Below are 26741 nucleotides of genomic sequence, written 5' to 3' on the forward strand. Positions count from 1 at the left end.
TCTAGGAGGTATTGGGAAGAGTACAATGACCTGGAGAAAAATGTGTGCAGTGAGCAGATAGCCGTTATGTCCTTCAAACATGGTCTGCGCCCGGAAAGTAAGCTGAGATAATCACTTACCAAGCGTCCGGCCACAACTTTGAAAGATTTGCATGCCAAGATCGAGCAGTACGCTCGCCTCGAAGATGATCAGATCCCCATCGAGGTAGAGTCAGCAGAACAGACAGCTCGGCACAAGAAAAGAACAAATCGAGGAGAACACAGAGGGATCGTAGTGAATAAAGTGGATAAGTCCAAATCCCAAGAAGCCGTCGTGACTGTATTCAAAGAACCAATCTATCGAATCGCGGAAAAGATCAAGAGAGAGCCCTTCTTTGTTTGGCCGCCAAAAATGTTGGGAGATCCAACTCGGCGCAATCAGAAGCTCAGATGCACCTACCACCAAGACATGGGGCACATGACTTAGAACTGCAAGGCACTGAAGCAACACTTGGAAGACCTAGTGGCAGCTGGACACTTAAGGGATTATATTGATCAGGATAAGGAAGTGACCGAACCGGGGAACCCACTACTAGAACCAAATATTGAGCATCTGCCTCGGTTGATAATAAGTGTGATACACGGGATAGCAACTCAGGAGCCTGAGGAGACACTGAGAGAAGAGATTGCTAAGGCTGTGCAAATCCGACAAGTCATATTAGTGGAGCCCGCATCGAAAAAGGTACGCGCGGTATCCAAATCCCCCTTGTGCACGGTTTCATTTACTAGGAAGGATTTAGAGGGCATACAGCACCCACATACTAATGCACTGATTATAACTGTGGGAATTGGGAAGCGATTTGATGTAAAATGAGTCTTGGTAGATCAAGGTAGTGCAGCAGATATATTGTATTATGGTTTGTTCAGAAAGCTTGGTCTCTCCGAGCAGCACCTCACCCCAACGGCAGCCCCGTTGGTCTGTTTCAATTCACAACTAGAATGGCCGCTTGGCAGAATAGTGTTGCCAGTCGTGGCAGGGACGAAAACCCTCCAGATAGAGTTCTTGGTTATTAATACACCATCCCCTTACAACGCCATACTTGGCTGTCCGTGGATTCATCAAATGGAGGCAGTCCCTTCAACCTACCACCAGCTCATCCGTTTCCCAATGGAACACGGAGTAGAGTAGATCTCAGGGGATCAAGTTGAGTCCAAACATTGTTTCATGGCAGCATTAAAGGCAAAACAGCCCTGCAATCGGGTACAGACGGTAGAAGTGACTGAACAGCCAGTCTTGGAAGATATAGGGGGAGCTCCAGAGAAAAAAGTAGTAGAGGATTTGGAGAGAGTCCTGGTAAAAGAGGATGACCCAGAAAAGTACTTCCTTATCGGTACCTCGCTAGGCACTGGTGAGAAACTTCAGCTGCTGGAACTGCTGAGGGAAAATATGGAGGTATTCGCATGGTCAGCATATGATACTCCAGGGTTGGACCTAGAACTTGCTTGCCACAAGCTCAACATCAACCCTTCAGCTCAGTCCATTGTGAAAAAAGTCGGAGATCCTCAGTCGAGCACACCGAAGTAGTAATTGTCGAAGTCGAAAAACTCCTGGCTTCAGAAGCAATCAGGGAAGTTTAGTACCCGCAATGGCTGTCCAACACAGTTGTAGTCAAAAAGAAAAACAGAAAATAGAGAGTTTGTGTTGACTTCACTTGCTTGAACAAAGCCTGACCTAAAGATAGCTTTCCTTTGCCTCGCATTGATCAACTGGTAGACTCAACAGCAGGGCATGAGCTCATGAGCTTTCTGGACGCTTATAGCGGTTATCATTAGATACCACTGTTCGGTCCGGATTAAGAAAAGACAGCATTGATCACTCTGAGAGGAACTTACTGCTACAGAGTGATGCCGTTCGGCCTCAAGAACAGTGGGGCGACCTACCAGCGGATGGTCACTCGGATGTTCAAGGACCAACTGGGAAAAACCATGGAAGCTTATATAGATGATATGGTAGTCAAGAGCAAGTTCACTATAGATCATCTTACAGACTTAAGAGAAGTTTTCGGCATCTTAAAAAAACCATCAGCTTCGCCTCAATGCCTTGAAATGCGCTTTCGAGGTAGGAATAGGGAAGTTCTTGGGATATATGGTCACTCACAGTGGAATCGAGGCGAATCCGGACCAAATAAAAGCAATACAAGATCTAGAAATACTAACAAAGGCGAAGGACCTGCAGAAACTGGCCGGAATAACGGCCGCACTGAATCGGTTCATTAGCAAATCTTCAGATTGGATGAACCCCTTCTTCCAGCTTTTGAGGAAAATGACAGCATTTGAATGGAGTTCCGAGTGCACCGAAGCACTGCAAAGTCTCAAAAAATACCTCAGTGTGCCTCCCCTTCTGTCCACTCCAGAGCCAGGAGAGGAGCTGTACCTCTATCTAGCAATCTCAGATCATGCCGTAAGCACAGTATTAATTTGTGAGGTTAACAAGGAACAGAGGCCTGCATACTACGTTAGCAAGACTTTACTAGATGCTAAGACACGGTATCTACCGTTGGAAAAGTTAGCTTACGCGCTGCTTATCGCCTCGAGGAAGTTACAACACTACTTCCAGGGGCATACCATCAATGTCCTCACTGAGTTCCCCCTCAGATCAGTATTTAGCCGAGCTGATTTCTCTGGCAGAACAGCAAAATGGGTGGTAGAACTTGGCGAGTTTGACATTTAGTATCAACCCAGGACAGCAATCAAGGCCCAGGACTTAGCAGATTTTGTCAAAAATTTGCTCCCACCCAGAGTACCGAACCAAGGAACCCAAGTTCGGCACAGGCGCCACGCATCACCGAACAAGGAAAGCCCTGTGCTTCGGAAGCCTGGAAACTCTTCATCGGAAACATCTGGCAGCTCTATGTTGACGGGTCGTCCAATAACCGAGGTTCGGGGGCAGGAGTAGTACTTATCTCACCAGAAGGATTTGTCTGGGAACAGGCTCTCAGGCTCGATTTGAGGGCTTCGAACAACGAGGCAGAGTACGAAGCGTTGTTGGCTGGCTTACGTAGTGCCGAACACTTCAGTGCAGAACAACTTCTTATTTTTAGCGATTCACAGCTAATGGTAAACCAGCTTTCTGGGGTCTACGAAACATGGGATGAAAAAATGGCCATGTACGCAGGCAAGGCCAAAGACTTACTCAAAAAGTTTCAATCCATACGAGTGGAACGAATTAGTCAGGACAAAAACGGCCATGCTGACGCTTTGGCTTGTCTCGGCTCATCAGTGGATACCAAAGATGCCAGAAAAGTTTGGGTTGAGTTCGTGCCAGAGCCAAGCATTGCATCTCCAGTCGTCTGCAACAGCGTAGAGCCGAGTTGGATGGATCCAATACTTTTTTTTCTAAAATCTGGTACTCTTCCCGAAGACAAAAAGGAAGCCAACAAAGTCAGACACAAGTCAGCTCGGTTTTGGATCTCACCATCCAGGAAACTATACAGATGCTCCTATCTTGGCCCTTACCTTCTATGTGTGCATCCAAATCTGGTCGAGAATGTTCTCTATGAAATTCACGATGGGATTTGTGGATGCCACGTTGGCGGAAGGTCGCTGGCGCACCGAGCCCTCACTCACGGGTATTGGTGGCCACGGATGCAACAAGATGATCAACAGTACGTACAGAAGTGTGATATATGTCAGAGGTTTGCTCCATTCATTCATTAGCCAGCCAAAACTCTTACTTCACTCACCAGCCCTTGGCCCTTCGCGCAATGGGGTCTGGATATTGTAGGACCATTGGCACGAGGCACTGGGAACAGGCAATTCTTCATTGTTGCAACCGACTATTTCACTAAATGGGTTGAAGTCGAGGCATTGACAAATATCAAAGAGGCAGATACGAAGCGGTTTGTTTTGAGGAATGTGGTGGTGCGTTTCGGCATTCCGCGGGTACTGATTGCGGATAACGGAACACAATTCGATGGTAAGGTCTTCAGAAAGTTTTGTGCCGACCTCAAAATCGAGTATAGGAACTCTTCTCCAGGGTACCCCGCAAAGCAATGGACAGGCAGAAGCCTCAAACAAAACTATCATCAACGGAGTAAAGAAACGACTTGAGTATGCCAAAGGAAAATGGGTTGAAGAGTTACCCCACGTGCTATGGGCATATCGAACCACAGCACGACGATCAACGGGGAAACACCTTACTCACTAACTTATGGAATGGAGGCTGTCATCCCACTCGAAGTCGGCCTCCCAACCCTTCGGTCTAAATTGTTTGAGAGCACCAGTAACGATGAAGCTATTGTACAAGCACTAGATATGGCAGAGGGCCGAAGAGAAGTAGCACTGATCAGACTTGTAATGTATCAGCAGCAGCTCATCAACAGTTTCAACCAAAAAGTTTTTCCAAGGCAATTTACACCAGGTGAATTGGTCTTGAGGAAAGTTATGGATCACAAAAGGGTGCCTGGCAAGGGCAAACTTGGGCCTAATTGGGAAGGTCCCTACAAAGTCACAGTCGTTGTTGGAAATTGAGCTTACTACCTAGAGGATCTGAATGGCAGAGCTATACCTCAGCCCTGGAACGTAGCAAATCTCAAGAAATATTATCAATAGAATTGTCCCTCAACTTCTCTATCAAAATGTAAATTCATTTATCTGTTGACCAATATAAATACTTCCCCACTTCTCTTAAATTTATCAAATTTTTGTAATTAGCTTTGATGTTTATCAAACGAAATTAGCTTTGGTTCTGACCAAACGAAATTAGCTTTGATGTTTATCAAACAGAATTAGCTTTGGTTCTGACCAAACGGAATTAGCTTTGATGTTTATCAAACGGAATTAGCTTTGGTTCTGACCAAACAGAATTAGCTTTGATGTTTATCAAACGGAATTAGCTTTGGTTCTCACCAAATGGAATTAGCTCTGATGTTTATCAAACGGAATTACCTTTGCTCTTAACCCAAATGGACTAAGTTTCAGAACGACTGGACGAAATTTAAATTTGGTTAGCACTAAAATATGCTAAGTGGAATTGCTTGGTGGAATAATGTTTGGCAACTAAATTGGACTTTAGCCAAGTGGAATTGCTTGGTGGAAACCACACTAACATATCTTAAGTAAACGTCTTTGATTCCACAGAATTTCTTAAGTACCAACACGTCAACATTTCAGTACTGATTCAAACAAATAGAGTTGGAACAAGCATGACCAGGCTCTGTCAGGAGCAAACTCCCAGCATTAGTCTTACTCAACTCCAGGTGGGGGCAAACAATTGTTCTTTCAAACCAACCTGGACCTGAGCAAGACACTTCTTCATGCCTTTATCTTATTCAAATGCATCTGCGCTGTCAAAGTTGCAACAGACTTAAGCAATTCTATCTAAGAGAACAATCTTCAGTACCAGTCTTACTTAGCTCTAGGTGAGGCAAACAATTATTTTCTTTTAAAACCAACCTGGACCTAAGTAAGATCCACTTACAAACTCAAGCACAGCCATACCACACATCCGTTAACCACAACAAGCATCAGTTCGGCCCCAAGGCCCCAACAATGCTCGGCCGAGGGCAAGCAGTACAGAATCAGACAAAGAATCTACTTAAAAGTAGTATAGAACTAGACCAAGCATCTATTCGGCCCCGAGGTGCCAATAGTGCTCGGCCGGGGGCAGGCAGTATAGAAAACATACAGACATAAAAGCCAACCAGCATCAGATTACAAGTTCAAAGAGAAAATTCTATCATCTAACAAAAGGCACAGATGGCCTCATAACCAGTAGCAAAGACAAGAAAAGAGAAAAGAAAAATTGTCTTGGCAAGTGCAGAAAGAAAGCTCGTCATGGAGACCGAGCCACAATACATCAAAACAAAAAAACAAAAAAGTTCAAATCCTTTCAACATCAACTATCATTAACAGAGGGAAACTCAGGAGCAGCATCAACAATTTTGTCCAGGCCGTCTGGGGGAGGAAAAGTAGAGGCAGTGCCAACTTCCTGAGAAGTAGAAGCCTCCTTAACCACATCTCCCGCGGCTTCGGTCTCCAGAGTTTTAATCCCTTCAACATCCACCGTTTCAGTGGCAACTTTACTATCCTGGGTCTTGTTTGTAGAATTAGCTTCTGGGGAAACTTCGACTAGAAGAACAACAGGGGTGGAAACAGTCTTCGAACCCAAGGATCTCGAAGGAATGGGGACATCTTGAAACAGGGCAGAGCCTTCAGGAACCAATGCAGCAGCCAAAGCACTCGTCCAACCCTTTAGAAAGAGCTTATCTCGCAGCACTAGCACCTCTTCCTTATAGGCGGCCCCAGCTTCATCCCAACCCTGTTGCCAGTGTTTGGCTTCCAGCGCAGAACGCTCGGCAGCCATCACGGCAATAACGGCCTCCAGTTCGACCATCTTCCCCTCGAGTTGAGCCTGTGTCCCAATGGCAGCCTCCTTCAATTTTTCAGTTGAAGCGACAATCTTGTTCAAGCGAAATACTTCCCTCTCCGCGGTTCGACGTCCTTCATTTTATGTCTCCAAGCTTACCGTCAGTCTCTCAGCGTTCATTGCAGCCTCCAGCGCAACCCTTTCTAGCTCTTCAGCACGGGTAATGGACAGATGCATTCTCTAGATACACTGCAAAGGACAACGAAGAATTAAGAGAAAATGAGACAGTAATGCAACAATAAAGACAAGTAAAACGAGGAAACACTTATAGCAATCGTCATCTGAAGGGTCCCTTTCAGGATAGGAATATCACGGGGCCCATTATGGTCAGCCATGTCAACCGGCATCAACAAAAATTTAGTCAAATCAAAGGCAAAATCTCGTGAAGAGACAACTAAATCAGAAGTGGAAATGGGCCTGCCCTCATGTGACATTGGCGGCTCCCATTTCTCAAAAGCCTCATCCTCAGTAGGATCCTCAGAAGCTTCCCCCACCACTGCTTTGCCTGCCTCTCTTCTTCTCTTTTTTGCTCGCGCAGCGACCGAAGCTGAGGGCTCGGCAACAGTCGCAGGGGTCCCAGAAGCTCCCACCTCCATCTTCACTTCCATGAGGCTCTTCGCCTCAGTCTTTTCCAGAGGGGTTTCCAAAGCATCGGAGGCTCTAAAATCCTCGGCCTCTAAATCCACAACAACCTTCTTTTCGCCACAGACCCGCCCCCTGCGAAACTGGGAGCAGGGGAGGACGCTCTCTCAGAAAGTGCACCCTGACTCCTGCGACGGTTCGTGACCAAATGAGTGAGAGACGTGTCAGTCTCGGTATCAGAGTTCAGAAGGGAAGCAGCGAGCTTCACCTTCTTTGGAATAGTAGAACCGTAAGTAGAGTAGTATTCCAATAACTCGGGTGCAGATCTCTTTTTTTACCTTAGGGTCACTTTTATAGCTTCAGCATTCTCTCGGTTCGGTCTTCGTTGGAAACGAGAGGCCTCTACAAAAAAGAAGTGATTCATTAGAGCAACACCCAAAATAAAGTAAGAAATACAAAAGGCATTAGAAGGAGAGGCCCGAACCTGGGTAGCCGTCTTTCTGGGGCATCCGCTCAGACTGAAACTCAGTTCCGGTGGGGAAATCCCAGTTTCTACCAACTTGTAAGAAATCATCGTTGTGTTTATCCGAATCGGGCAACCCAGTAACCAAATGGCAATCAAACGAGCGAACACGCAAGTAATACGTGCTGTGATATTTGTTATGAGAAAGAGTGTAACAACCTAAGATATCCCATATGTCAAGGGTCAAACCCAATCGTCTATTGAGGGCAGACACGCCACAAACAACATGGAAAAGGTTCACAGATACTTGCATTGGGGTTAACTGGCCTTGATGCAGAAACTGGCACACCAATAGGTCAAAGGGAAACCAAACCCTCCCTTGACTATGGCCGCGATGGGAAAAGCGACGGTATTACTCATGCCCATACGCTTGGCGTCTACTTTCGCCAACGAAAGGGTAACGTCGTTGGGAATATTATAGTCCAGGCAGAACATAGCCATGGCCTCGGAGGTATCAACCAGTGAGCGAAACTTCCCCATTCAACAAACCTAATGGGATAGAGGTAGTCATCAGATAACAGAGTGTGGAACACAGACAACAAGCGGACCAAACAAGAAGATTAAGACAGAAAGAGTCAAGAGAAGAAGAATCACCAGAGGACTTCCAGAGATTAGAGTAGTGGCAGCAGAACAAGATCAGCGGCGAAAAAAGTCTGAGCAGCAGCACCAACGGGACTGGTTCAGAGGAACGGGAAGAGTCATTTCTCTCTCTTTGAAACTCTCTAGAGGAAAGAAAAAGCAGATAAAGGAATTTGTATTGACAGCCAGAGCATTAATTACACCAGCTGGCGTGCAGGTACACAAAGCACGACCTTCAGTATGGAATCGACGCACTATCTCTGCACACCTATCTCACATCGCCACGTGTCACCTTGAAAGGATGCATGTAGGGATTGTGTGTCAGGATTGAACCATCACCAAGGCCGAACTGGGGAAAACCAAAACGACGCGACGTTTGGGAAGTAGAGCAATAGCTCCCCCAAGGGGAACCTTAGCGCAAGCTAGGGAGCAAATGAAGGGGCTAAATGTGAAATGGGTCGATTCCAAGCCTTGGGCCGGCCCAATCCACTGATGTCCAAATCCAAGTGGGTTAGATGAGTATATGGGCAAACCAATTGAGCCCAACTTCATGATCAACAGTTCACCCAATTCCTCAAGCACTTGGGCCCAACCCGCAGTGGAAAGGCTAGTCCAGCCGTGGTGCTGGGCTAGGCCGAGCTGCGAGACTGAACCTATGGGCCGAACAGAAAATAGGCTGGGCCCATACAAAGATATCCGAATAGGATCAACCCTTCTCCATGAATGATCCTGTAAATGGCCGAGACAAGGCATAATGATGCCGAGCTGAGGCACATCAGCACCGAGCTGAGGAAACCCTGCAAGAAAACATGGAAGTTGTGAATATGTGCATGTGCAAGTTGCCACTTCAGCTGGTCCCCTACACCTAAAATCACGGAAGTTGTTGAATCAAATGAATGTGGTTTGTTACCAGCATGACTATAATGAGTATATGCATTCAATGATAACTACCAGGTGGTCCCCCATCTGGAGCAATGCTAAAAGGACACTTGGCAGCATCCAAGCTCCAAGAACCCACCTTGAGAAGCAAGCAAGGAACACTATATATACAACATGAACTTCACATTGAAGGTAATTGAACTATTCCAAGCAAAATCATACATAGAGAGAGATTCAATTCTACATACACCTCTTCTCCGATCACTGATTCCCACACCGGAGGGGTTATCCGGCCAACCCCGGCGTGGCAGCTCTAACGGTGTTTCTTTTGGCAAGAATCCCAGTCACTGGATAGTCCAACCGAGTGTAGGGCCCCGATCCACTTTCATCTAGTACGGAATCCGGTACGCACATATGTGGGTACTATAAACAACACACTTTGACACGAAACAAACAAATAATACATTTTCATCCCCTAAGGATGATCAGTACCAACTTGTTTTTTCCATTATTCTAACATTAGAATAATTTTTGTATTGAAATACAAATGTGAAAACATATTATTGATTGTAAATATAGTAATAAATTATATAGCAGATTCATGGAAACGAAAAAAAGAGGAATGGTACATCTAAACAACAATCAGAAAGGGTAAGATAGTACATCAAATTGTTTCGAAATAAACATTCAAATAGAGCTACAACTTGTTTCACTTCTATCGACAAACAAGCTCAGTAATTGTATCCTCATTTACTGACCCTTGTGATGATTTAATTTCAGACTGATCTGACTTTGTCACCATTGAATTGAACTCATGCAACGAATTGCCTGGTTCAATGCTTTTAGGCACAAAATATGCAGGACGTGCAGGCAATGAGAGTGTGAAAGAGGAGCTAATGAGCATGTTAACAACTGAAGCCATCGTTGGTCTGTCTGTTGGATTTTCTTGAACGCACAATAAACCAATATGGAAACATCTCATAATCTCACTTTTTGAACCTGTCATCAATGTTGAATCCACTATATCTAGAGCTATATTTTTCTTCCAACTCTTCCATGCCTGCAAGAGTTCAAGCTCAGTGAAGATGAAATTTACCAGAGCTCTTAAAAAAAAAAAAAAAAAAAAAAAAAAAAAAAAAAAAAAAATCTCATACTTACATAGCTTAGAAGGTTTTCCCCATTCTCCACATCATGGAAACAAAAGATCTTTTGACCGCTCAAAATTTCCAATAGTATCACACCAAAACTGAAGACATCTGACTTAACCGAGAAATGACCATGCTTAAAATACTCTGGAGCCATATATCCACTGCATATTATCATTCATCAATATCATTTTCGATAAAAAGATATGTTTGCGTTTGATATAATGAGTTTGTTCAACTTGTTTCAGAGTGGCAAGTATCTCGGAAAGATAAATTCTTTGTACATCAAAGAAACTTATACTTACATGGTACCCATGATTTTACTTGTTGTGTAATGGGATTGATCCAATACCATTAGTCTGCTTGTGCCAAAATCTGAAATTTTAGGATTCATCTCAGCATCCAACAAAATGTTGCTGGCTTTTAGATCACGATGAATAATCCGATGTTGAGAATCTTCATGAAGATATAAAAGTCCTCGAGCAAAGCCTTGTATAATTTTCTTACAGCTTTTCCAATCCAAAGATGAAATGAAATGATCAAGGCTTTTGTTAGGCATGAACTCATATATGAGAAGTAATTCTTTCCCTTCCAAGCAGAAACCCAACAGACGGACCAAATTTTTGTGACGAAGCCTGGCCAATAACAAAACCTCATTCTTGAATTCTTCTTGCCCTTGCCTAGAGTTTCTAGAGAGCTTCTTCACAGCTATTTCTAGCCCATTTAGAAGCACACCCTATGATTTTGCAAGAATAATTTCAGAAACAGTGTCATATGCAACATTTCATTTCACAGCATAGTTTTTGAAGATCATTCTATTTTGTTATAACTGCATGAGGATGCATCTAATTACCTTGTAAACGGGGCCAAATCCACCTTCTCCAAGCTTATTAGCCTCAGAAAAATTATCCGTTGCATCTCTAATTGTTCCTAAGTCAAATTGCAAGGATTCTGCAGATGGCGTTGAATCTGGATCTTCAAAGGAAGTAAAAAAAATAAATAAATAAATAAATAATTTAAAAAATTTGAACTAAGTAATGGAATACGTCACAATGTTGAGAATATAACAACTTGATAAGTTGACACTTCCAACTATGTTTGTCAAATTCTCCTATAGTATTTTCTTCAAGAAAATGATTTCCAAAATAACATAGTGACAGCTCTAAAAACAAGCATATATTGTGAAGAATTTACTTACTTTTTATAGCCCCCCTTGAAGTCCTGATTTTCCTCATTATCAAATAGATGCCAATGAAGATGAAAAGAATCACCAAAATTGCTGACATAGTAATGGTAGTGATGAAAAGTATAGATGTGTTTCTCTTCTTCCCTACAAAAACTAGAAATATTTTCTGACTAAGATAGTGAAAAAATAAAAAAAATCTGAATTTGAAATTGCTCTTTTGTGGAGATAAAGCAGTATTGTTGAAGATTGGGCCAATTTTGACATTACTTATATTTAATGTTAATATATATTAATGTAACATATATGTATATATATTATATATATATTAATGTAACATATATGTATATATATTATATATTAAACACACACAGCACTAATATTATATATATATATATATATATATATATATATATATATATATAAGGTGATAGGATGCCAGAGCACGCCTTCCTTCACTTTCGGCTGCTTTCGGCCACTTTCTATTATTTTATGTAATGTAACATAATGATGTTGTAAACCATAAGCTCCTATAAATAGGAGTCTCCTCTTACACTGTCTGACACAATTAATATACAAGAGATTTCTTACATTCTCTTATTTCTTTCATGGTATCAGAGCACAGGTATACTACCTAAGTCTCTTTCCTAGCATCCTTTTTTTTTTTTCTCTCTCTTGGCAGTCTGCAGATTGCTGCTCCTCTCGTCCTTCTCTCAATTACAGTTTGGACACCACCGAAGCCTTCATCTCTTCACTACGGATCCACGGCCACCGGATTCATCCCATTTCGCCGTCACACGCGCCGTCACGCGCTATTTTTGTCGCCGGCGCGTCGCCTGCTTCGGCCTTCAACATCACACGCGCTCCACGCGTCCCCAGTCGCCTAAGCCGACTCTTTCCGCGTCCCACGCGCTCCGCGTCCGCCAGCCACGCCAGCCACGCCAGCCGTCCGCGTGAGCCATACCACCCGCGTCCCTCGCGCCGGCTCGCCAGTCCCTTGCGCCGTTCTGCTCCGCCTGCAGCTGCTGCTCCCCCACTCGGCTCCAGCCGGTCCAGCTCTAAAACCGGTTCAGCCACTTTCCCAAGCCGGTTCACCCCCATTTTTGGACCTTTTTGACCGGTTCAGCCCGGTTTCTGACTATTTTGGCCCTTCTGCACCCACTGGTGCCCTTGGAATTTTCAGATTCTCCCCTGCTTGTGCTATTTTTCTCTCATGGATCGCTTGGACTTCTCTAACCACCCTATTTCCGTTATTCTTGACGGGACTAATTATGTCCTATGGGCCCAAGCTATGTCTGGCTTCCTCAAAGGAAAGAAACTTTGGCGCATCATCACTGGGGATGTGTGCAAACCCATTCAAGGGACCCCGGATTCTGCTGCCACGGACTCCACTACCAAATATGTCGACCGACTGGAAGATTGGGATAGTAAAAACTATTAGATCATCACTTGGTTTCGCAATACTTCTATTACCTCTATCAGCCTTCAGTTTGGTCGGTTCCAACTTGACTCTGCTTCCTCTCCTGCCAAAGCCATCTGGGATTTTTTACAAGAACGCTATCAAACTACTGGCCTTGCTCACCAATATCAGCTTCTGAGTCATCTTCACCGTATGCGCCAAGACACCACTCAGAACATTAATGATTTCCTCTCCCAAATGTATTCTGTTTGGGATCAGCTCGCTCTTTCTGAACCTCCTTGGGATTGTACTAAGGATGCTGCCTTATTTACTACTTACCGTGACCAACAACGCTTGGTTCAGTTTCTCATGGCTCTCACTCCCCGATTTGAGCCAGTACGCGCATCTCTCCTTCATCGCACTCCTTTACCCACTCTTGAGCAAGCAATTTCTGAACTCCTGTCAGAGGAAACCAGACTTGGTACTCTCCATTCGCATCCTGTGGACTCTGTTCTTGCCACTCCCCAGCATCGCAGTTCTCCTTCCCCACCTTCACCACAGAAGCCCAATGCCTGCAATTACTGTCACAATCGCAATCTTCCGTCCACTCATCTTCTGGTTAATTGTCCAGTTCGTCTTTGTCGGTTTTGCAACAAAACTGGCCCTGGTCATCTTCAACAAGATTGCTTCCGCAATCCCACCCGTGCCTCTCGCCCTGGTCCTTCCCCCGGGAATTTCTCTCGCCGCCACTCTCACCGTTCTGGGACCCCGTTGCCACCACTGCCTGCTCAACGCACTGCTGCTGCTGCCTCCGAGGATTTACCTTCCTCTGTTCCTGTAGACCCTTCCACTCCAGTCTTCTCTCAATCCGATGTCGAGGCCATGTTTCAACATTTTTGGCAGAATTCCGGTACTCCTCCATCTACTGCTTTCTCTGCCACCGCAGGTAACTCTTCTTGGTACTTTGACTCCGCTTGTTGTAATCACATGACCTTTGACCCTACTATTTTTACTCCTCTCTCTTCTACTCCTCATGTTCCTTCTATCCATACTGCTGATGGGTCTCTTCTGTCTGTAAGTCATGTTGGTTCTGTTTCCACCTCTCACTTATCTCTATCTCATGTCTATCTTATGCCTGCTCTTACTTTAAATCTTATCTCCATTAGTCAATTATGTGAGCATGGTCTAACTGTTACCTTTTCCCGTTCTGGTTGTTTGGTGCAGGACCCTCGGACGGGGCAAACTCTTGGGATAGGCCGTAAGCATGGACGTCTCTACGAACTCATCCATCTTCATGTTCCAGATTCCTCTCAGATCACCGCTCCTACCCCTGCTACCACTGCTCCTCCAGCTCCTACCACTGCTCATCTTTTATCTCCTTTTCAGCTTTGGCATTGTCGTTTGGGCCATCTTTCTGTTGGTCGTTTAAAATCTTTAATTTCCAGTGGTCATTTAGGTCACGTAAGTTCTGATGTTTTAGATTGTGTGTCTTGTCAACTTGCCAAACAACCTGCCTTGTCGTTTAATAAAAGTGACTCTGTTTCTCTTGCCCCATTTGATCTCATTCACTCTGATATTTGGGGACCCTCTCCTACTCCTACTATGGGGGGTGCACGCTATTTTGTTGTTTTTATAGATGATTTTTCCCGTTTTACATGGTTGTTTCTTATGAAAAATCGCTCTGAGCTCAAACAACTTTATTACAATTTTGCTGCCATGGTTAAAACACAATTTTCTAAAACTATTAAGCTTTTTCGCTCCGATAATGCCATGGAATATAAAGATTTTGACTTTCTTTCTTTTCTTCAGCGTCATGGTACTCAACCTCATCGTTCCTGTCCCGGCACATCTCAACAAAATGGACGTGCTGAACGGAAACATCGACATATCCTTGACACTACTCGCGCCCTCCTTCTGTCTTCCTCTTGTCCGGAACATTTTTGGGGAGAGGCAGCTCTCACTGCTGCTTACACTATCAATTGTATCCCTACACCTGTCATTCATAATCACACTCCTTATGAGCGTCTGCATGGCACCCGTCCCCCTTACACCACCCTTAGGGTCTTTGGCTCTGCCTGTTTTGTTCTTCTCCAACCTCATGAACGTACCAAACTTGAACCACGCTCTCGCCTCTGTTGCTTCTTAGGGTATGGTATTGAACACAAGGGGTATCGTTGTTGGGATCCTCTCTCCCAGCGACTCCGTATCTCTCGTCATGTAGTCTTTTGGGAACACAAAATGTTTTCTTCTCTCTCTCTCTTCCGTTTGTCCGTTCCCTCATCCACTTTAATTTTTACTGACCCTTCCATGGATCTGTTCTCTGATGAGCTTACTCCACCGCCCTTGCCAGCCTCTCTCGAGTTCTCTGCTGAGCTTGCTCCACCGCCCCCGCCAGCTTCTCTCGAGCCTGCCTTGCCTACTGGTCTGTCCCATGCACCTGCTACCTCTGATGGTCCTGCTCTTGTTCCCTCGGGATCCTCCCCTCCTGATGCGTCTCTCCCTTTGGCTCCTCCTGCCTCTACTCGACCACACCGGGTAACCAAACCTTCTACTCGTCTTCGTGACTTTATTGTTGGTTCTACTGCTTTTTCTACTTATGAACCAACCTCCTATCGTGAGGCTCGCTCTAATCCTCTTTGGCAGCAAGCTATGACTGATGAATTGCAGGCTTTAGACAAAACTCACACTTGGGACATTGTTGATCTTCCTCCTGGCAAGACTGCCATTGGTTGCAAATGGGTTTACAAAATCAAAACTTGTTCTAATGGATCTATTGAGCGCTACAAAGCTCGCCTTGTTGCCAAAGGCTTCAACCAAGAATATGGTATTGACTATGAGGAGACCTTTGCTCCTGTTGCTCGTCTCACCTCTGTTCGCAGCCTGATTGCGGTTGCTACCACTCGCCACTGGGATCTTTATCAAATGGACGTAAAAAATGCTTTCCTTAATGGTGTTCTTCTTGAGGAGGTCTACATGCAACCTCCCCCTGGGTCTACTTATCCACCTCATAAAGTCTGCAAACTTCAGCGTGCTTTATATGGTCTCAAACAAGCTCCGCGCGCTTGGTTTGCCAAGTTCAGCTCTACTATTCATGATTGTGGTTTCACCTCCAGTTCTTATGATACTGCTCTTTTTATCCGGACCACTGCTCAAGGGACCACCTTGCTTCTTCTCTATGTGGATGACATGATTATCACCGGTGACGATCTTGATGGTATTCTATGCCTTAAACAGTTTCTTAGCCATCATTTCGAGATGAAAGACCTTGGTCCTCTCAGCTATTTCTTGGGTCTTGAAATCTTCCATGATTCCACGGGGTCTTTTCTCTCTCAGGCTAAGTATACCTCTGATCTTCTCACCCGTGCTGGGCTTACGGATTGCAAGACTGCCTCCACTCCGCTGGAGCCTCAGAGTCGTCTTACACCTCTTGATGGCACTCTTCTCTCTGATGCTACCCTCTATCGTCAGCTGGTTGGCAGCCTTGTCTATCTCACTGTTACTCGTCCTGATATTTCCTATGCCGTTCATATTGTCAGCCAGTTTATGTCAGCTCCTCGTACCCCTCATTATGCTGCCTTAGTTCGTATCCTTCGTTATCTCAAAGGTACCTTGTTTCATGGACTTCATTATTCCGCCCGCTCCTCTCTCCAGCTTCGTGCTTTTTCCGATGCTGATTGGGCTGGGGATCCTACTGACCGGCGCTCTACTACCGGGTTCTGTTTTTTCTTGGGTGATTCTCTTATTTCTTGGCGCAGCAAGAAACAATCTCTTACTGCTCGCTCCAGTACTGAGGCCGAATATCGTGCTCTTGCTGATACTACTCAGGAGCTTCTCTGGCTTCGTTGGCTTCTTGCTGACATGGGCGTTTCCCCCTCTGGCGCTACCGCCCTCTTTTGTGACAATCAAAGTGCTCTTCAAATTGCTCACAATGATGTTTTTCATGATCGCACCAAGCACATTGAGATTGACTGTCATTTTATTCGTCAACACGTCACTCGTGGTACTGTTCATCTCCATCCAATCTCCTCTGCTGATCAACCTGCTGATATCTTCACCAAAGCTCATTCTCCTGGCCGCTTCGTTGACCTTGTCTCCAAACTCCAGTTGGTTGATGTTTGTCCTCCTTGAGTTTGAGGGGGGCTGTTAATATATATTAATGTAACATATATGTATATATATTATATATATATTAATGTAACATATATGTATATATATTATATATTAAACACACATAGCACTAATATATTATATATATATATATATAAGGTGATAGGATGCCAGAGCACGCCTTCCTTCACTTTCGGCTGCTTTCGGCCACTTTCTATTATTTTATGTAATGTAACATAATGATGTTGCAAACCATAAGCTCCTATAAATAGGAGTCTCCTCTTACACTGTCTGACACAATTAATATACAAGAGATTTCTTACATTCTCTTATTTCTTTCATTTAAATTTGTGTTTTTGTCTTAAAGACAATGGATCAATAATAAATACCATTTCTTCTCAAAACTTTGTCTTCACAAAGTACAACACGGAAATTTTATCATAAACTACAATTGTGGTTGTTGACAATGGACTACATTCACAGAATAACACATATGCAACATAGACAATGGTAAAAAAATAATATTAACAATTTGGTCATAAATCTTTAATAGTTGATTGGTGATATTTTATTTCAATATAAAATATTCTAAAATTATGAGGTTTGCATTGATTTAGTTTTCCTATTTATTAGTGTCTTGTTCTCAAATAATTAAATTATTATAAAAAATGATGTAAATCTTACGACTCAATAACTTTTGATTCTTCTGCTTGGTGTGTTGTTGAGAGTAGGGAGGTTCTGGCCGCTAGCCCCCTATCTCCTCCTTCCACTCCCTTTCTCCTTTTCTTTATCTTTTTGCTTAATAATATTCGAAGCTTGTCCTTCCAATCCTTTTCGGCGCCGCCACCAAATTTGCCACCTTCCCGCCTCTATAGATCCACCCTTACTAGATCTGTCTCATCTCCTTCAGATTTGCCTCCGGCCATTGGTGTTGGTGTTGCCTCTCCCTCTTTTCGATCTTCCAAATCTAATGTTTGGCTTTTGCCCAAACTTTCACCTTCGCACCCAAAACTTTAAGATATGTTTTCAGATCTTCTCACAATTTGAAAACCGACGTTGTTTAACGCGTTCGTTTCACGTTAGGCCACCACCTCAACCTCAATGTTCCATCTTGACTAGCAGAGGTGGAGTCTTCAGATTTCAAGTTGAAAGTTGTGGTGTAATGGAGCTTTGGATGCTTTTGGCCACTTGGGTCTGGTTCTTTTGGTTTGCTTTTTATTTTTTTTTATTTGTTGTAATAATCTTCCTTGTTTGGAGGTTGTGTCCCTGTTTGTAAGGGTTTTTTTCTCCTTCTCTAGGCTAAGATTCTTCCTCCTATGGAAGTTTGTTATCTCTGTATGAGATCTTTTGCTACCGCTTTACTAGATTGGTTTGATTTTTTTATCGATTTTGTAATGAAAATTTTCTTTCCGATCTACAATAAAATAAAAAATAAAAAAAGCTTTTAATTCGTGGTAAAATTTTAGAAAAAGTTGCCAGCAGTTGAATCCCTTGAGCAAGAGAGTAAACCCCCAAAACTCATGATGATTTCTGTAAAAAAAAAAAAAAATAAGGATTATCATGATTTGGTAATTCCATATTTGGAAATATTGCCAAGTAGGTATTGGAGTAGAGAGATTATGATGTGTGCAAATAATGTAAATTTCCAAGATTAGATCTCCCACAGTATGATGAAATTTCCAAGACTAAATTTCCAAGATTATTGGAAATATTAGTATAGCTTTATTGTGGTCCATTTGGAAATGTAGGAATAACTGTGTCTTCAGTGGAACTCAGCCGCAAGTGGACGAAGTTTGTGATTTGGTAAAAGTTAGGATTGCATTGTGGGCTAAGTATAATCATCCTAGATGTGGGCCCTCACTGCAAGACCTGGTACATAACATACACCAGATTAGATCTCCCGCTGTATGAGCTTTGGGGAAGACTGTTCCGCTTGTGCAGTGTGTGTTGGGGCAGAGAAGGAACAGAGTTTTTGTTTTGGGGTGATATATTGGCTGCTGCGGGTGAAGCATGTTTTTGATGTGTCTTCGTTTTGTTTTTGTTCTACAGCAATGCTAGGTATCATAAAAAACCTTTCATGAAAATAATCATGAAAACTTTGTAATCCTTGGATTACACTTAGAATAAAGCACCACACACTAATCAAGGTAATCCAAGGATCATAAATCTTTCATGATCATTTTCATGAAAAAATTTTCATGATGCCTAACTTTTCTCTTTGTTCTATCCCTCTCTCCTATTGGTTCCTCACCAACAGATTGACTTAAGCTAGCATATGATTGAATTTTTTTCTTGGTGTCTACTTAATTGGGATTGGAAAAATTTACCACAATACTCTCTGCTTTTGTCTCCCCTTTATTGATATTTTGTTCTCCTGTAATTCATGTTGAATTCATCAATAAAATTCTTTTTTTGCCGATAAAAAAAAGTGTCATTTTGCCAACATGAACGCGCTGCTTTTCAGGCTTTAGAAGTTTTTTTTTTTTTTTTTGGGTTCACCTCATGTTATCTCAATGTATTTCATTGTTTTGAGTTATTAAAATTATTTTTTGCAAATAAAATTATAAAAAAGAGAGACAAATTTCAATTTACTCCTTGTGATTTGGCCAATGTGCACATGATCTCTTGGATTTGAAAATTATCACATCATTCTACTTTTCTTGGAGACTAAAATGCACCGTTAAATTCGTTAACGACTTAAACAAAAATATTAAAACATCCTCGTACATAAATAATTGCATTATGCAAAACATGGACATTTTCGTCATTCTTTGAAAGGAAAAATTTATCTTAATTCCTTCTGCTTTACTCCTTGCATGATTTACCCCTGACATTTGAAAATGAGCACGTAACCCTTATATATCACTACAAAAAATTAAAGTTTTAGACACCAAAATTTAGGAACAAAATTATTTTTAGGGACCAAATATTTTGGTTACGAAAAGTGTCGTTATTATAATTTTAGTAATAAATTTGGATATTAGTAATGAATTGTTATCTTTTTGTGACTAAATTTTTTGTCTCAAAAAATAAACTTGTTTTAGACCAAATTATTTTTTTCCCTAAAAATGTATTTATTAGTGACATTTTTAAAATTTTGTTTTAAAAGCCTTATTTTTTACTTTTCAGGACAATTTTTTAACGACTATCTTCACAATAATAAATATTAATTCCTAAATGTCTTTTATAACAAAATTTTTACTTTTAGAGACCAAAAAATTAGTTTTTAAAACTTTTATATGTTGTAATGTATCCTGATACATGTTTTATGCTTACTATTAACTTAGACGAAATGATTGACCATGCACTTTAGTCCACAACAAACCATAAGAAAGTTATGTGCTTATTTCTAAATAATAAAGAAATTAATCTATATATGGGTCAAACTATAAGCGGATAAAATAAAATTTCCAACCCAAAAAAAAATAAATAATAAATAAACTACCTTATTAATAAGAGTCTACCTGAAGATAGCTGTAATGGAGGAGGGGCCGTTGTGTTGATATTTGTGTTTTCCGTGGAACCAGAAGGTGGCAATGAGGGAGAAGGAGGAGAGACTACATCATAAAAAGCTTCCAAACTATACCTCATCTGACAGTTTGGCCCATACATCAGTGACCACTCATTCCCAAAACTGTTATCCTGAATATAACTGAGTGCAGTCTGTAAACATCCCCTACAAGCTCTTCCATTTATATCAGGAGTGCACTGGGCAAAGCAATACAACTTCTGAAAAGAAGAACTAATGATTTTGCTTTCTCCTGTTGCAAATTTTGTTGTTGTTGAAGAACCGAAAGCAGCCTTACTAATAAGTCCGTACATTGTATTTGTCATCACTTGATCAAGTTGATCAGGATTGTAAAAAATGGTTGTACTGTTCCAATAAACCTCGGGTATTCCATCTTCAGTGGAGAAGAAGGAATAGTTTGCGTATCGTACAACACATTCCACATAGTATATAATAGCTTTTTTCTGATTTGGGCAGCTTTGGGTGATCAATTGTGAAGCAGTTTGGACACAGGCTAGGCAATCTTGTGTGGCAATGTATGCGGGGCAAAAGCGGAGTGCATAGACTGTATCTTTATTTTTACCAAAGGTGGAGTTGTAGAAGTTGGTTAGGGGGGTTTCAGAGGAAAGATTTGTGAGTATGTTGTTGAGATTGTTTTGAAACACATGATTGTTTTGTGTGTAATTAAATTGGTTGTCACACTTGCACATGAGAAAGGTTGGTGAGGGGCTAACAAATTGCAGAAATGATAGAATGAATGGAATAGTTGCTGAGAATTGGAGAAGAGAGACCATATCTCTAAGAGTATGAGGAAAGTGTTTGAGACGATGGTGACTTCAAATAGGAGGTTCTCAATATTTATGTTAAGATAATAAATTACACTCATCCCTTTTGAGTTTTTACTATTTTTTAGTAAAGTTAAAATGATTAAAACTAACGCATACAGTCAATAGACATTAAAATAAATAAAGATAAATATATATCTTAATAGAAAAGAGATGACATTCATACGACTAACTAATTATTGACAAAAAAAATAAATAAAAAATAAAAAAAAAATTAAATTTTTTTAAAAAAAGCCAGAAACAAATAACATTTTTTTTTTTGGGGTTAAAACAATGAAAATAGTTTTAAAATTTTTCACCTCTTGCCACCACCTTCAGCAATCTACCAATCCTCCACCTCAAGCTTTGGGGCTCAACAACTCACTAATTTTGTTTAAAAAAAAAAAAAAAAAATACAAACAAAGAAACTTATGCGTATCATGCATCCTTTCCATTTTATTTTTAGAAAAAAATTAAAATAAATAATTTTTTTTATTATAAATAAATAATAATAAACTTTACACCATCATGATGATCATCATGAAGAAATCATCAAGCCAGTCAATCATCCTTTAGAGCATCTCCAACGGTGTACCAAACGTTTCACCAAATCTGAATAAAAAATGGATCATTTCCTTAATTTGATACTTCGCGCTCCAACGGTTCAACATCAAATCCGTTTCATTAAATTTGCGCTGGGCAACCGGTTGGTTGACCGGCCGGTCGACCGGCCGGTCAACCGGTAACGGCAAAATTTTTTTATTTTTTTTTATTTTTTTTTACCGGTTTGAACCCTTTTTTTTTAAAACTTTTTGAACTTTTGGTGGTCGACCACCTAGGCAAATTTTTTTTTTTTTTTTTTTTTGACTGGTTTCAACTTTTTTGTGAACTGTCTGAACTTTCTCCGGGGCGACCGGTTGGTTAACCGGTTGGTCAACCGGATGGTCGACCCGTTCGTCTCATCCCAACGGTTAGGAACAGTGATTTGGTGAAATGCTTCGCATGCACTCAGTTTGGTACCATTTTTGCTGAATTCTGGATTTGATATCGATTTGGTGAAAACGTTGGAGCTTAAAAAAGTGACTTTTTCACCAAATTTTAAATTTGATGCCAAATTTAATTCACCGTTGGAGATGGTCTTACGCGTTCAAAATGGGTAACTTATCATTCTTTTTGGAAATGGGTAGTGGCTTCACCCAAAAAAACTATAAAGACTTAAATTGCCTTTGACTGTCGAAGAATCAATTTTGAAGGAATCAAAGTAAGAGTGCACCCAAGTCTTTGCCGTATGGAGAAGACTGTTTGGACCTACCTTTGTGTCTTAAATTTTGTGCTGGAAAGAGAAAGTAAATAAAGTGAAAGAAATTAAATTTATTTATTTATTTGACGTAGGAAAATATGAATGAAATGAACAGATATTAATGTGTGTGTTTGATTTGAGTTTTTTGGATTAAATTTTTTGATAACATAATTATTTATTTTTTCTATTTTTTTTAGTAAATATTTTTTAAATTTTAATTTTAATTTTTTTTTTTACTTTTTTAGATGCACCTTATTTAGATATATCTAAAAAATAAAAAAAATTGTGAAAAAAATATTTTAAAAAATTAATAAATACATAAAAATACAAAAAATATACTGAATTCTTTTTTTTTTTTTGTATTTTTGATATTTAGCGAATTTTTAAAAGATTTTTTCACAAAAATTACTTTTTATGTGTATTTATGTTAGTTGTATTTAAAAAAAAAATTGCTTAAAATATTAAAAAATTCAATAGAAAAAAAAAGGAAAACAAGAAAGTACAATTTTCTGAAAAGTGTTTTTGAAAAACCAAAAACAAGCAAGCTTTTTTATTTTTATTTTTATGATGGGGGTAAAAATATGAATAATTTTATATAAATTCGTTCCTCATTTATTTTCCTTTCCTTAACAAAGCTGGTAAATCCAAACACACCAAATTATGATTTTAAAGAAAAAAAATTTAGGAGCAAATTTACTTTTTAAAAACGTAATATCTTATCAATCAAAATTATAATTGATATATTTTTAACAACAAAATTAAACATTTAATAATAAATTACTATAATTGTAGTGATAGTTTCATCTTCTCTTTTTCTTGCATGTAAACCCTGGCCTCCATTCCCCATTATCTACTCTTATGCGTCATGTCAACACTAGCCATTGTCATCACGATATTATTGATCAAACAGATTTTTACATAACTAAATTTAATTTTCTTAAATAAATAACTAATAAAATATTTTTTGATTAATTAAAAAATGAAAATTAATTAATTTATTATTTAATAAGAGTAAATTATACTGAGGTCTCTTAAGATTTAGAGAAAAAATATTAAGTCTCACAATTTTGACGTAATTATATTGAGTTCCCTCAATATTTTAATTCACATAACACTTAATCCTATTTTCATTAATACTTTGCTAGTCACTTGGATGGAAAAATAATATTATCATCTCTTTTTACATTAAAATTTATATATATATTTTTTTGTTTAATCATATTGTAAATCAAAACAAAAAACATGCAGCGGAATAAAGTGATCAGATCATACCTTCTTGATGATAGAACCTTCTTGGATAAATCACGTGCTTCCAGGAAACTTCTTGATGAACCAACCCAGCAGTGGAGTGATATCACAGATTGAATATCACCCACACTAACCACAGTGTCAAAGACTTGATCGTTGTGTTTTTGGGAGAGAGTCAGTGTATGGGTTGAAACAGACTCAACGTTGTTTTTCTCTTGGATTACCCATAACCATATAACAAATATTTAATATATTATAATATCTATCCATATCAGTTAAGATACAGATAATATCTAATATATATTATATCTATCTATATCAGTTCAAACTGATAACGTCTGTTTCAAGAGTGGTTATCCTAAATAGGTTTGATTTCAAAATCAAAACCTATTTGGATAAGGATTCAAAATCAAATTTAATGGTCATGCCACATGGGCGCCCATTACTAACATCTCCCACTCGCACATGAGTTGGCATGACACTGCCACATCTCTATCTCAATCTCCCAAAAATAAACAATCTCATACTAGCCACTGCACCGTGCGACTGCTGAGAACACCTTCATGTGGGAGCTCTATACTAGAAACTCAAAATGAGCCAGCATAGAGACATCAACCCAAAAGGAACAGAAATAATGTCTCATATACCCCAGACCCATCTAATTACACCGGTCCAAAAAAAAAACATCTCTAATCCCTCAAAAAGAGCATGTTTGACCCTCTCAATTCTTGCAATATATTCACACTCAATTCGCCTCTCATACAGAGCGATATGAGTTGCCGGCAGTGAATATACAACAGTGGTGTAATACTAGATGATCTTCCCTTTGCACTCATGCCATTTAGTTTAGGATTGACCGCTTTCCCAGTGATGTCCCTTAAGGCCGAATCATGCATGACCGCAGGCAACATACCAAAGTAGCAGAACATCAACCCCTTACCTTATGACATAGTCAAAAGTCACAAAAGGGTACATAAATGAAGTCATATCAATAATGACACGTAAGACTCACACGGTGAGGAAGCAGGGATCCATTCTCTCACCTCATTACTCGGTCGCTAAGCACATATAGTATGAATACATGCTACGGTGGAGTAACTCTTCCATAAAGAGTGACGTCATACTCGATACACCGTACAGATATTAGTCTAGTCGCTTTCTAGCGCCTAACCCGAATTCTCTATTTGCTCGCCTTCTAGGCGCCAAATGAGATCTCGAATCTGGCTAATCATAACAGGCACAACATGGAAAGTGGGTACTAACATCCATGTTTGGTCCTTAACACGACCTCATCTTGGTTATAACCAAGGCGACATACATAGTGGATGATTTAAGCCTCTCTTGGCTCCGAATAAAAATAAACCACCAGTCTCATCCTTGCTCGCTCCCAAGCGCCAAGGGCGATTGCTCGTGTGAGTGAGCCAATCTTGCCTGCTGACATCATCATTTGCTAATCATTATGACACAAACCATAATAGTGTCAACATCCCATCATCTCAAAATAAGTGATCGATTTAAAAAAAATTGACCACAGCTTGCGCAATTATAGATTCCAAACATAAGCCTTATCAGCACCTCTTGCGATAAGTATATACAACGGAATCCACCATGTGCGCCTCACATGAAATGATTTAAGATCACTACCTCTTGCGCAATAACCTCTCTAAAGATATTTTTTGGTAACCAATTTGCGTTCATTCTTAATGCGCCCAACTAGCGCAGATGCGCCCAACCAGCGCATTGAATTTTACAATAAGCAAATTAATATGCTTCTAATAAAGCATTTTATCCACAGTCTAATGAGCAAGGTCAAAGTCTGAACAACTCAGTTAACCATTTATCAAAGATAACACTTATCATGCCGAATACGCCCACATAGCGTACTTTAGGCTCCCACAACAAAGAAAAGATCAAGGAATATAGGCCATCTGTTTCTCCCAAAGACAATCTGAGGATTCATTCAATAGCTAAGGCTCTGGCTTTTACCGATAGGTAAGTCAATGGATTTGCAATTTTGCATCTAGAATCATTCTAAGATATTCTCTATGTAAGTCATCGAAGACAGACCGAGAATTTTCCTAAAACAATCCCTAAGGATCGTACATCCGAGCATATAAATTACATCACCCATGTCCATCATATCTAAAATAGAGGACTGCCCACCCTAGGTGGCGACAACCTTATAAATTCCTGACTCATAATGACTAAGTAAGGAAAAACTTCTTTTGGACCATTGATCATGCCTCAGTGGTCTTCATTGATCATCGTTGGCCTATCATGGCTTGACGAAATCTAAGAACCACTGTTTGGATAACTACTTTAGGTTGTAAAAGATTTATTGGAACCAGCAACCTTTTTGCGCTCCTAACTTTTCACCATAAAAGCAGAAGGTAAATCCCTACGGATCTACTTATCCAATTCTCTAATGAGAAATCAGGTCACAATGTCCACAAATCAATGTTCCGAACTTATGTCAATTATAGCCTAAGTCAAAATAACCTCACTCCCCAGGAGGAAGTCTTCTCATGGTCTACACTTTCCTCAATGGTGCGACCATTCGGTATCTAGCGAGCCTTATGCCTTAACAATGACTATCCAAATTACGCATAACTTTATAACAGTTTTGCGTCATAATGGAAAGTCAACCAAATTATAAAAATGGTTAATCCTCAAAGACTTTGTCTTAAACTGCGCAACATTGATCCACTTTCTAAAAACAGGGGACTAGAGCCTTTGGCATTATCCTAGGCTCTTTATCATCTTGCGGAGCAATTATGAATGTTTCCCTCTCAATCACCCAGTGATGACGTGGAAAATTTTCACATTTGCTACCACGCAACTAAGAATGTAGAGTATTCTGCTCTAATGGAGTAATCCATTAGTAGGCACATCGCTCCCACTGTCCCTAGGATATTGGAAATTTCTTTCCATTCTCAACTAGGCTACATAGAGCGCTATGCTTGGAATTCTCCATCTTATAGAGTTCCGAAAACTCTATTCACGTCACCTTTACTAATAAAACTTTATGTGACTTAGTTACACTACCACAAAGCTGCTTA

General features: G+C 40.6%; 2 protein-coding genes across 5 annotated transcripts; one reads left to right on the forward strand and one right to left on the reverse strand.

The window, feature by feature from the left end:
• The first annotated feature begins 4130 nt into the window (after nt 1-4130).
• LOC145799922 (uncharacterized) lies at nt 4131-4508 on the forward strand. Its single transcript, XM_082889567.1, has one exon. The coding sequence runs from the start codon at nt 4131-4133 to the stop codon at nt 4506-4508; it is 378 nt and encodes a 125-aa protein (XP_082745693.1).
• A 5020-nt stretch (nt 4509-9528) lies between these two features.
• LOC145799823 (cysteine-rich receptor-like protein kinase 8) lies at nt 9529-21130 on the reverse strand. Of its 4 annotated transcripts, none has more exons than XM_082889451.1 (6): nt 20267-21130; nt 11312-11452; nt 10967-11088; nt 10419-10849; nt 10127-10277; nt 9529-10028 (listed from the first exon to the last, which is right to left on the reverse strand). In XM_082889451.1, exons 1-6 carry the CDS (start codon nt 21102-21104, stop codon nt 9684-9686), a joined length of 2028 nt encoding a protein of 675 aa, XP_082745577.1. In that variant the 5' UTR covers nt 21105-21130; the 3' UTR covers nt 9529-9683. The 4 variants fall into 4 exon arrangements, with proteins under 4 accessions (XP_082745577.1, XP_082745579.1, XP_082745578.1 ...); XM_082889453.1 differs by having other exon boundaries at nt 11312-11443; nt 20267-21129; XM_082889452.1 differs by having other exon boundaries at nt 10967-11082; nt 20267-21129.
• Nucleotides 21131-26741: the final 5611 nt, after the last annotated feature.

The sequence above is a fragment of the Camellia sinensis genome, chromosome 9 (assembly GCF_055761805.1).
Source record: "Camellia sinensis isolate YWXY chromosome 9, ASM5576180v1, whole genome shotgun sequence".
NCBI lineage: Eukaryota > Viridiplantae > Streptophyta > Magnoliopsida > Ericales > Theaceae > Camellia > Camellia sinensis.

Bases quoted from the DNA above. Each gene is read 5' to 3' on its own strand.
- LOC145799922 (XM_082889567.1), top strand. From the start codon at position 4,131: ATGGGCATATCGAACCACAGCACGACGATCAACGGGGAAACACCTTAC.
- LOC145799823 (XM_082889451.1), bottom strand. From the start codon at position 21,104: ATGGTCTCTCTTCTCCAATTCTCAGCAACTATTCCATTCATTCTATCA. The intron at 11,453-20,266 runs GTAGACTCTTAT...AAATATTTCTAG, and splicing joins TCCATTACAGCTATCTTCAG to TTTTTGTAGGGAAGAAGAGA. The intron at 11,089-11,311 runs GTAAGTAAATTC...CTTCCTTTGAAG, and splicing joins TTCAAGGGGGGCTATAAAAA to ATCCAGATTCAACGCCATCT.